This window comes from Ursus maritimus, unplaced genomic scaffold (assembly GCF_017311325.1).
Source record: "Ursus maritimus isolate PB19 unplaced genomic scaffold, ASM1731132v1 scaffold_8, whole genome shotgun sequence".
Classification (NCBI taxonomy): Eukaryota; Metazoa; Chordata; class Mammalia; order Carnivora; family Ursidae; genus Ursus; species Ursus maritimus.
This window is the reverse complement of record NW_024426996.1, coordinates 77,315,291-77,326,399: the sequence shown is the minus strand read 5'-3', so window position 1 is coordinate 77,326,399 and position 11,109 is coordinate 77,315,291. Positions and strand designations below refer to the sequence as shown.

At 52.6% G+C, this 11,109-nt stretch overlaps 1 protein-coding gene and 1 long non-coding RNA gene across 7 annotated transcripts in view; both read left to right on the top strand.

The window, feature by feature from the left end:
* The window catches only part of JAKMIP1 (janus kinase and microtubule interacting protein 1), a 106,638-nt gene extending 102,015 nt beyond the window's left edge, over positions 1-4,623 (top strand). For all 6 annotated transcript variants that reach the window (XM_040625109.1, XM_040625111.1, XM_040625112.1 and 3 more), the window contains 2 exons: positions 2,498-2,560; positions 4,219-4,623. In XM_040625109.1, coding sequence (XP_040481043.1) covers positions 2,498-2,560; positions 4,219-4,392 — 237 coding nt within the window. In that variant the 3' untranslated portion in view covers positions 4,393-4,623. The remainder of the gene's footprint in view (positions 1-2,497; positions 2,561-4,218) is intronic.
* A 2,302-nt stretch (positions 4,624-6,925) lies between these two features.
* On the top strand, positions 6,926-9,275 carry LOC121101459. Its single transcript, XR_005833449.1, has 3 exons — positions 6,926-7,089; positions 7,758-7,811; positions 8,452-9,275. It is a non-coding gene; the product is annotated as an uncharacterized LOC121101459 (long non-coding RNA).
* The last annotated feature ends 1,834 nt before the right edge of the window (positions 9,276-11,109 follow it).

Here is an 11,109-nt window from a genome sequence, read left to right as displayed (position 1 = left end):
TGATCGTGTGGCTCTTCGTGTGTCTGTCCCCTCGTGGTGTCACTGTGGCCTTAGTGCCGAGGGGGCCCCTCTCTCTGGGTCTGAGTTGTTTGCTCCAGAGACATTAGAGAAAAATACCCAGGCTGAACCCAGGTGAGAATATCCTAGCTCAGGTGCCTATTCGCAGAGTTTTAAAAAACCAAAACACGTTATGAAATTCTAACTTGGTTTTTTTCTCTCTTGGCCAAGAGTGCAAAAGTAGGAGACAATTTGGAAAGGCACGCGGTGACCCAATTCCTTTTTGACTTGAATCTGGAGGAAAGCTGCCATTGTTTATCAGGGCTTCATTCTGAAAATGAACTGGCCCCTCAGCCCGCATGTCGCGATTCCACACTGTGTGTGACTCTGTCGCGGGAAATCCTGGCCCTTGAGTTTCTCAGAGTCAAGTTGCCTCCATGCGCACATTCTCTGAGCGTGACAAGGCCGGGATGACATCGGGACACAGTAGGCAGGCAAAGCGCAGACCCAGACCCGTGCCCTGGGCTGGGGGAGACCGTGGAGGGGGCTCTGGGTGGAGGTCCAGCCTCTCAGACGGTAACATCCAAAGGCAGCGCTCACCTGGGGTCAGTGCGGGTCAGCCGTCCTCCCCGTGGTAAGAGATAGCTGGAACTTCTCAGCAGCTTTACCACGATGAGGCTTATTTCCTGCTCAGTACACTGCCTGTCCCTCCTGGAGGCAGGGGGTCGCCCACTCTGTGGGGTGACTCAGGGCTCCCATACTGGAGGCACAGAGGGCAGGAGAAGGTGGTTTGTTGCCTCTGCACCTTTCACCCAAACGGGGACTGGCTTGCCTGACATGTTACGTGACCCGCACAACTAACATTGTCTCTTTTCCTCATCTTTAAAACGGGGTAGTAATAGTACTTTGCACACTGGGGAAGCAGAAGCAGGGAGAAGGAAGCAGCCGGGGAAGAGTCCAGCTGGGTGAGAAGGCTGTTCTCAAACTCTGTTCTACCCGCCACTCATCTCGGCCCCTCTTGCAGGCTGAGCTCACATGTCACCTGACCATTGTCTTCAACTAAGTTCTGCATCCCCACCTGAGGGTGCTCGGCCCTGTGTTTGTGGGCCAGTTCTGCCCTCAGCACCTGCTAAATGGAGGGGCCAGTTTGGGACAAAACAAATGGCCATTTGTTCAGGGAGCACCCACCAGAGCCCTGGCCCTATACCAAGTTTTGTGGTTGGTGTGCAGGGATGTGTCAGTTAGTTATCACTGCGTAACAAACCACCCCAAAACTTAGTTATTTAAAACAACACATTTTATTTGCTCACAACCCCGTGGGTCAGCAGTTTGGACTAAGCTCAGCTGTGTGGTTCTTCTGCTGGTCTCATCTGGGGTCATTCTAGAGGCTGCTTTGCTGATATATCAGCTGGGACTAGGTGGCCTGAAATGGCCTGTTTCTCCAGTCTGGGCATTGGCACCCACTGTTGGCCAGATCTCTCTTCGTGGTCTCTTATTCTCATGGAAGCGAACCTGGCTTCTTTGCCTGGCGGTCTTGGGACAGGAAGAAAGGGAAGGCCTCAATGCACAAGTATGTTCCAAGCCTCAGCTCGAGTCCAATTTGCGAATATCCCAGGAGCCAATGTGCACTGCAGCCACACCCAGCTTCAGGGTTGGAGAAATAGCCATCCTGTCTTGTTGAGAGGAGCTGCAAAGTCATGTTGCAAAGGGTCATGTGCATGCAGCTGGGAGGGACAGCTGCAGACAGTCTGCTCCAGACAAAAAACGAGTGGAACACGGCTCTGTCCTTATGGCACTCACAGCCTCGTGGGGCCTACATGTGTCAACCAGGGACAACACAGGGTGATAAATGTTGATAGAAGGAAGCCCTGGAGGCCACCAGAGCTGAGAAAAGAGAAGAAGGAAGTTCTTTCACCTATTCCTTTATCCATGTATCTGCCCTCCAGTATTTATTGAGCACCAGCTGTGTGCCAGGCCCTGTGCTAGGCACTGGGGGTGCCACAAGGCCTAGCGCCCTGTGCTCATGGGACGTCCCTGGATAGGACCCGACCAGGCAAAGAAACATGGTTAGGGCATCACGGGCAGCGGGACCAGAATGCACAAAAGTGCATCCACATGACGATGCCAGGTCCTTGGGTGTGGGGCAGACCCTCGGGGTGTGGCCTGGGTGCTGGCCCACGGCCCGTGGTGAGCAAGCCTGAGCGGGTCTGCAGGGCCGATTCGGTCCCTCTGCAGCTGCCTTCCCATCCAGGACACTCACAGCACGAACTCCACGGGCTTTCAGGGAGCGTGAGGCATGGGGAAGGGGTGCCCCGCAAACCTGCCGTCTCTCTCTTTTGGGCGTAATGGTTTAGAGGGATCATGAAGTCTTTCCAGAGGCTGTCCCTTTCTCTGACCTTTCCATAGAGAGTTTTCTATTGCCTTCTGGTCACTGACACCGCCTTGGCTCCTTTGTCTGTTTGCGTTGAGGAGTGTGAACATATTTAGTGCTTTTTCTTAGGATTCCAAGTGGGTGGAAGAGAAGCAGCTGCTCATCAGAACAAACCAAGACTTGCTGGAAAAGGTAGGTGGGCATGAATCCCCTCACGCCCCTCAGAGAATCACCGAGCCCAGACGGTCAGGGCCCTCCGAGGCCCACGGAGGCACCCTGTCCTGACCGGCTTGCAGAGGAGGGACCGCTCCCTTACCTTGAGTCAGAGCCCGATTCCTGGGGCTTCCCAGCCGTTGGTCCTGGTTCTGTCCTCTGGCACGAGGCCCGCAGAGCTGGTTTAGGCCACCCTGCAGACACAGTGAGGGCTGCCTGCCCTCCTTCCATCCTCCCACCTCTGCCATTGCTTGGGGTTCCAGAGCCCTTCTCCTCCCACCAGGGGGTACCGAAGGCACTGGTCGATGGGCAGGCCTTCAGGGCATCATGGTCCAGTTGGTGGACTGGAGGCCATGGCGCTGGCAAAGCTGAGCTTGTCTTCCTTCTGTGGTCATGGAACTTTCTAGACGTCTCTTGAGACAGCATGGGGGGTAGATTTAATGCTTTGGGACAGACCTTAGCTTTATTTTTTTCTTATTTGTGCACAATTCAGAGTTGTTCTGTTTTAGTAAATTGACTGAGTTGTCCAGCCATCACCACAATGTGGTTCTAGAACATTTTCAGCTTCCCATAAAGGTCCCTTGTGCCCATCCGTAGTCCCTCCCTGTCTCCCACCCCTCAGCCCCTAGCAACCTCCAGTGTACTTTCTGTCCAGACCCTCCATGCTAGTGGAACCAGACAGACCTAGGTGAGGCCTTAGTCTTGGAGCATCCTAGAATGCCCGCCCTGGATGATCCCAGCCTTGCCCTCTTGGGAGGGGGCTTGGTCCAGCCCCAGCTCTGTCCCTGACCAGCTGCGTGGCCGCTCACTGCCCTGTGTTTCATTTGGAGCACTGGGGCGGGACCTGTCACCACCCTGCAGGTCAAGCCCGTGCGTTGGGAGAGATTCCGTGCCCTTGGTCCTGCTCACTAAATTCAAGGAGCCATGGAGAAAACACACTGTTTGTAAATGTCCCCTGGGGTGCAGCATCCCATCAGTGGAGAACCCCCTGTGGTTCTCCAGGCAGGAGGAGGGAGAGGCGAAGGTGGCTGTGCCTCACGGAAGCCCTCGATAGGGAGGCGCACCTTCTCTCAGTCAGTCCTGGTTGCAGCCAGAGGAGGGAGGACAGCTTTATGCTCCTCAGACAGAAACTGAGGCATGGAGCCATTAGGGTGCTTGTCCAGGGTCTCCCAGTGGGTGTCGGACCAGGCAGCCCACCTTCCCAGATGGACTTGTGCCTTCAGGAGTGTGGCTTCTGCTAAGCCTTCTCCTGAGCCCTCTGGCTGCGTGGACAGCAGCATGGGCCTTCCCGCAGTGGTCTNCCCTGGCGGTGGGGGAGGGGGAGAGGGAGGGGGCCGGAGACAACATGCAAAAAGAACACACACAGGCTTTGGGATCAGAAGCGCCCATGATGCGCTCCTACCTCCCTCACATTTGACCTCAGGAAGGGACTTAGCAGCTCTGTGCCTCAGTTTCCCCATCATTTATTAGTCAGCAAGTCTATAAGGAGCCCCTCTTCCGGGCCAGGCCCTGGGCCACAGGGACGAAGCAGGCACCCTCCCCATCCGCACCGTCTGCACTGAGAGGGCCGCGTCTCCCATGGCCCCCGCGGAGACGGCAGTCCTCCCACCCGCTAACCCACCGCTGGTCTGCTCTAGATTTACAGGCTGGAAATGGAAGAGAACCAGCTGAAGAACGAAATGCAAGACGCGAAGGACCAGAACGAGCTGCTAGAGTTCCGAGTGCTGGAGCTCGAAGTAAGAGACTCTATCTGTTGTGCGCTCTCAAACGGAGCAGACCTTCTCTTTGAGCCCAAACTGAAATTCATGTAAAAGCTCCCAGATGTCCTCCAGCATGTGTAAAGGGACGTGGTAGAGTTGTTTTCTTTTCTTTTCTTTTTCTTTTCCTTTTTCTTTTTTTTAAATCTGTATGTTCAGAATAATTTCACTGCCTTAATATGTTCTGGAGAGAATGCTCACCGAAGTCTTTGGACATGTACCAGAGCTAATCTATTTATTGCCTACGGCTTGTTTTGCACTTAATAAAATAATTTGTTTTTGCAATATTTTGCCTTTTTTATTTGTGTTTCATTTCCATAACTACTTCTTTCCTGCATGCATAGTCACCTGGTATGCGTTCTGCAAACCCAGACAGAAGGACTGTTGCAATGAATAACACACCTTTTTAAGTGACCTTGCATGCAGGGAATCTCTCCTTTTGAAAGAGCAGGGTCCGACCTGGCCCACAACTGACTCTGTAGTGTGTTTACTGCTAGTTTGGCCCATTTTCTATTTGCCGAGGTAAACACAGGTAAGTAAGCCAGCAGGGGAAGGGAGGTAATTTGCACAGGCATTTAAGAAAACCCATACGGTTGTTCCAACTCCCCGTCCAGTGAACGCAGGCCTGGGTGTCACACAAGTTTGCACTGGACTGAAAACTTACTGTTTGTAACTCAACCTGCAACTCAAAACTGCTATTAGCACGGAGGGAGACTGAATGCTGTTCACGGGTAGCAATCACGTTCCAGACCTTCAGTGACATCCCCAGCGCAGAGTTGAATCCAGCGTTAAGAATAGTGATGGTTTTGCTGCTTCCCACTGAAACCTGGCTCTCGGGTGCCTAGCATTGTATTGCAACCATGTTACATCACATTCCTTTTTGTTTGTTTGTTTGTTTGTTGCCAGTTAAAAACCATCCACATTTTAAACATCACCTAAGTTTGTGACTCGTTTGTCTGAGCACCTGTTTGTCTGAGCACCTGAGCGGCCCCTCTCCCTCCGCTGAAGCCTTTGCATGCACAGATCCCCGAGGAAAAGCCAGCACCCTTGCGACACTGGTCCCTCCCATTCTGTTTCCTCCTCCTGGCTTCTGTTAAAGTTATTTGCACCAGAACTTACCATCTTGTCCTTTGTCGTGCTGGCATGGACCTTGGCCTGAATGTCTCCAAACTAAGTGTTAAACCGTGCAACTCAACTCTTGCTTGAGCGTGAACGGGGTCTTCCATTCACACAGCAGGAGCCGGAAGCCATGCGAGATCACTGTTCACACTTCGGCCAGTGAGGAAGCCTTTCCCAGGGCTTTGTCGCAAGTCTTTCTCAGATTTCCATGAGCATTTCTCAGTGTGCTAGACTTTTCTTTAAGTGTCTCCACCATTCTTCAGAACCATTAGAAACCAATTTTCTGACTTTTGTTTGTATAAAATAAGAGCTTTCTGTTGTCACATCTTCTATGGAAGCTCCATTTAAGTATTGTAGGTAGGAAGGCATCCATAGAATGGAACCACTGTGAATTTTGGTCTTCTTGGCTAATAAGAGAAATAAACTTTCCTCCCTGAACTGCTTCAAATCAGGTTAGCCAGGCTGGGCTTTGGGGAAGTAAATTGAATGAAGGCCCCCCTCCCTCCCCTCCCTATTCACCTTATCCTAGAACATCTGGGTAGGTCTCACCATCTAAGGTAGTGCTCATTTGGTTACATTTCTTCGTTGAGTGACTAAAGAGACCCATGGGTGCTGTCACTAGATTCTGCAGGAATGGTCCAAAGCATGCTTACTTATCTTACTGTGATTTTGAGAAAATAAAAGCAGTTCGATTTAAAGGTATAATTTGGAAAGGACTTCTCTGCTGGCCTTCCCATAAAGCCAGCCTGTCCGTTGCTCAAATTTTAAAGGCAGATCTATATAATATATCCTTGTAATTACTTGGGCTTCTCCTGTCCTTTTTAAAAACCTGTCACTTTATGTCTGATTAACAAGCACTTCTTCTGGGAAAATGCTTGGTTTTCCTTCTTTAGTAATTGAGATTTGACTATCAATCTAAGGCAGGGATAGAATGATCTCCAGTGTGTTAGTGCGATTCAAAAAAAAATTGTGAATGAAGTCAGCAGATTATTTTGGGGAAAAAAATGTGGATTGGGTGTTTGTGTCCTGGTCCTGCCACCCCATAGCTCGTGACCGGACTCGCCCCCCCAAGCCTCCCTGTCTACAAAATGAAAGCGATAATGCCTGCCTCATGGGGTTGTGAGGATTCAATGAGAGAACGATGTGCCACAGGGCACAAGGGACACTCCATGGCTGGTGGCTAAGTTGTCATTGAAATTTCACGCACTGGTTCTTAACAAGTACCCAATGATGATCTGTGGCTTCCTGGGTTTCCATCTCGCAGCAGGTGAACACATGACATCTTGTTAACCGTTTCTTCCTAGCTGAGTAGGTAAGAAGTAGACACATGTCCGCAGGGGATCCAGTGCGCTGCAGAGGCGGGACCACGGCGTGCGCCTTCGCGGACCAGAAGATGGTAGTCTGAATGTGCGCCTTTTAGTAACGCCTTTGCCAACTGGAATGCCTTGGTTTTTGCTGCGTAACATGGGAAAATGGCAAGTGGTAAATAATCCAATAAAGTTCTGTTTTTAAACCAAATCTTTTCTCCAGGAGAGAGAGCGGAGGTCGCCAGCATTTAACCTCCAAATCACCACCTTCCCCGAGAACAACAGCAGCGCTCTCCAGCTGTTCTGTCACCAGGAAGGAGTTAAGGTAGCGTGCTTGGGGGGTGCCTCCACTAAACCGACCGCCAGGGGCCCGCTGAATGCCAGGCTCAGCCGTAAAGGGGGATTCTGCCTTTGTGCCAGACATAGGATCGATTTGAAAGAGATGGCCCAGCCCCCCGCCATATTTTGAAAGTCAGAGTTCATTTTTCAGAGGGTCACCAAATGTCACTCTATTTGCACCCATGTTAAAAGTGCAGAGCCGTGGGACACAGCTTTGAGGGCACACCCCAGCTTGGCCACTTCCCAGCTCTGGGCTGCGAGCTCTCCGAGCCGCACTCTCGCGTGTGTGAGGTCTGAATGGCAGCACCCACCCCGAGACGTGACGTGACGAGACGTGACGTGACGTGACGTGGGTGTGACGTCAGCGCAGCGCCGAGCACTGCGGCCTCGCGCAGTGAGTGAGTGGGCGGGAGACGAGGCTACGGGCTGGGGTCCTTCTGACCCTCGCTACTCCTCGAGCCTTTCTGGAAAGCTCCGCGGATGAGTGGCAGGCACTCTGCCTTCTCTCCCTCGACCCCGAAGGAGCTGCCGGGAGCGCTTGTCCCCGCGGCGCGCGCCCAGAGATGGACGGACCAGGCCGAGGCTGCGGCGCTAGAGACCGGTCTGCACGGGCTGGGCAGCTCCCGCAAAATGAACGTTGGAAATCTTTTCCAGGATGTGAATATTTCTGAACTTATGAAGAAGCTAGATATCCTTGGCGATAACGGGGTAACTATGCCGGTCGGCTTCTGCTCGCGCGCTCTTGTCTCCACCTGGGTGTGCTCTGTGTGCCTTTCCTTTCCTTTCGGTTTGGTTTCTTCCTAACTGAAGAGATCTGACACGTGCAGTGTAAGGCTTCTGTTTGGCCGGGCCCCCGCGGGGTGGGCGGGCCGTGCTGTCACGGGTGGATCGCGCTGTCACGGGTGGATCGCGCTATCGCGGGTGGATCACGCTGTCACGGGCGGGGTCGTGCAGTCAGGGGCGGGTCACGCTGTCACAGGGGCGTCGCGGTGTCACCGGGGGGTAGGGGGGCTTCCCGATTTAGCTTCTGGATTTAGCTCCTCCCTCGCTCCTGCGAGTGATGAGAGCGCGCACAAACGGTCACCCAGGGGGAGAGCGGGATCTCCGAAGATTTCCGAAAGCAGAACGTGATATTTTTGCCCCCTTAAAAGATTGGCTCGAACAGCCCCTATCTCCAAGTGTCTTGGCCCCAGAGAGGATATGGCTGCCTTTGAACGCCGGCCCCTTTAAAGAGTGGGGGCCTAGCCCCGGGGACGCCTCTCGGAGGGGCGTCAAAGCCAGTCAGCGCTGACTGCACGGGGTTGTGGGGTCCAGTGTAAAACGCCCTTCCCCCATTTTTGTGTTTTAGAATTTGAGAAACGAAGAACAGGTTGCAATAATCCAAGCTGGAACTGTGCTTGCCCTGTGTGAAAAGGTAGAGCCCTGCGGCACTTGTGTCCGTGCACCGTGTCTGAGCTTCCCAGCGCCACACAGGAACCTGCGCACTGGGGTCTCGCTTGGCTCTGGGGCATGCGCTCCCTCGTCGACGTCTGCATGTGCACGCGCATGCTGTTCCTTTCTGGCCCCAAGTCGCCCCCGCTCCCCCTAGAGAGCTTAGCGCAGGAGCAAAGGGAAACCCCGTTGGAGGAAAGCATCCGCAACACTGGGGTGGGTTTCCTACCAGGTTTCCCCCATGCCTATTTTTTAAACATAGTCAAATCGTCCTTGACTTCCAGTTTTTAACCCTGCCTCCTACGCTTCCACCCCGCCTTCTTCTGCCCCGCGGTTAAACCCCGGAAACGGCAGAAGCTAATCTTTCTCAGCGGCTAGATTTTCCCTTTCCATTTCCCCCTGTTTATCGTTATGCAGCGGTGAATATCTCTACCCGTAGATTCCTACCTACCTACCTACTTTTTGTAACACTTTCACAGGATAGATTCTAGGGGTGGAATCAACTGGGCCAACTGGTAGGGAGGTTTTTCAGAGATTTAATATCGTCAAAATGGTCACACCTGAGTGCGACCACATTGCTGGTTCCACGTTCCACGTGGCGTGTCCCCGCTAAGGAGCCCCGCCAGTTCCAGAGGCTGAGGCCACATGATGTTGTGTTTCTGTTTGCATTGATTTGAGTGCTGGTGATACGGGCATTTTCTTCCTTCTTTGTAAATTGTAATAACATTTCTTTTGACAATTTCCATTGGGTTTGTTTGTTATTCGTTGGTTCATTCATTCAGTAATTCATTCATCTACTCATACATTCATTCAATACGTGTTTGTCCTAAGTACGGTGTTTCTTACTGACTTCTTCCTGTGTTTTACATATTAAGATAATAACTTTTGCTGTATTTGGTAAAAATACGTTCCTGGTTTGTTTACCTTTTACATTTGTTTAGGATATTTTAGGCACACAACTTTTATGCAGCCCCATCTAGAGAGCTTTTCCATTCAAAGTGCAGGAGTTAAACTTTAAAATACTATTTTAATAACAGTGAGGTCTCAGTGGACTTAATGAAGATTCTTCCTAGAATTTTTGGAAGGGCATTGAAAATAGAAATAGTTTTCTTCCCTGGGCTCTTGTCCTTCCTCTCTAATCACGTGAAGGCCACAGAGTGGTGGTAACAGACTTACGCAAAGCCTTGGCTGAGGTCACACAGGAGTAAGTCACTTCCCAAGTGCCTTCACCTGGCTGAGCCTATGTCCTCAGGTGGACAGGGGGTGATGCTGACTCACACCTGGCTGGCTGCTGGGCCCATTAGGGACAGGTGACCGTACAGGGTTAGGCACATGGTACTCCTTCAGTAAACATCCCTCACACGAGCATATCCACACGTCCTATGCAGTGCTCCAGGGAGTATTACATAAAGTGCCTAGAAAGCCCTCACGACTCACTTTAGTGTCCCTCGCTCCCTAGAGGATGTGGTGATGTCAGGCCCAGCAGTTCCTTCCTCATCCCCTGGGAGGCCCCTCTGGGTGGACTCCCCACCCACCACCTGGGGCTTCTGCAGATTGGTCTCTGGCTCACTCTGAGCCACTGAACGGAGAACTGCAAACCTGGCAGGGTTGGTGTCGGGACTCCAGGACGCGGCATTTTTAAGCAGCACCAAATATTGTTACTAGGCACGTAGGGCAAAGGGGTTTGGTAGTGATGGTGGACAGTGAACCAAGAGCAGGAACCCATCCGTGACTCGGGCAGCTGGTTTGGAAGGGGGCTGGGCAGCAGCCCTGGGGGCCTCCCTCTCTCCAAACTCAGTCTGTTGGAGGGCCACACACTGTAGGAAGTTCCCAGCCTCGCTGAGAGTAGCCCCTTACAAGCTGTTTCCTTCTCCCACGCAGGCCCTCCCTGATACACTCCTCCCCACAGCCCAGCAAATAGTGAGTGTCTAGACCTGCAGCCTTGGACCCCCCACCTCAGATTGGTAGGGCTCCCGTTCCTCTCAGCAACCGTGCAAGATGAGCGATGCGCCCCCTTCATGTCCCCGCCTGCCCTGCAGCAACTGTCTGCTTTGACCCTGTGACCACCCCCCCACCTTTTACCAGCCAACTAGGTGCAAGTGAGAGGGGCCCACCTGTCCATGTGGGACAGTCCTTGGAGACTGGACTCAGACCAGTATTTTCCCATTTTCTCAGATTGGGTCTAGGAGACCCCAGCCCTGCCATAGGTCTGTGACTAAAGATCCCGTAGGTTTGGGAATTGCCGTATGTCTCACTAGAGGGAGTGGCCCCAAGAGGAAAGGTGGGTCTGCAGGACCAGCTAGGAGCCCTGACAGCACCCCTGGGGAGACAGACTGCCCAATTTGCCTGGGACTGAGGGGTTCCTGGGACGTGGGGATGTCCGTGCTGGAATGGGGACAGTCCTCAGCAAGCACACATAAGTTGGTCACCCTGGAGCTCATGAGCTGGCAGCGGGATCAGAGACCCCCTCCCAAATGCACGTGGTTTTAAAAATTGCCACTTGGTGTCATCATCTGACCAAACTGAGGGCAACTTCAGTTTTCTCTTTGGAGGCACAATGCCACTTTTGTAGCAT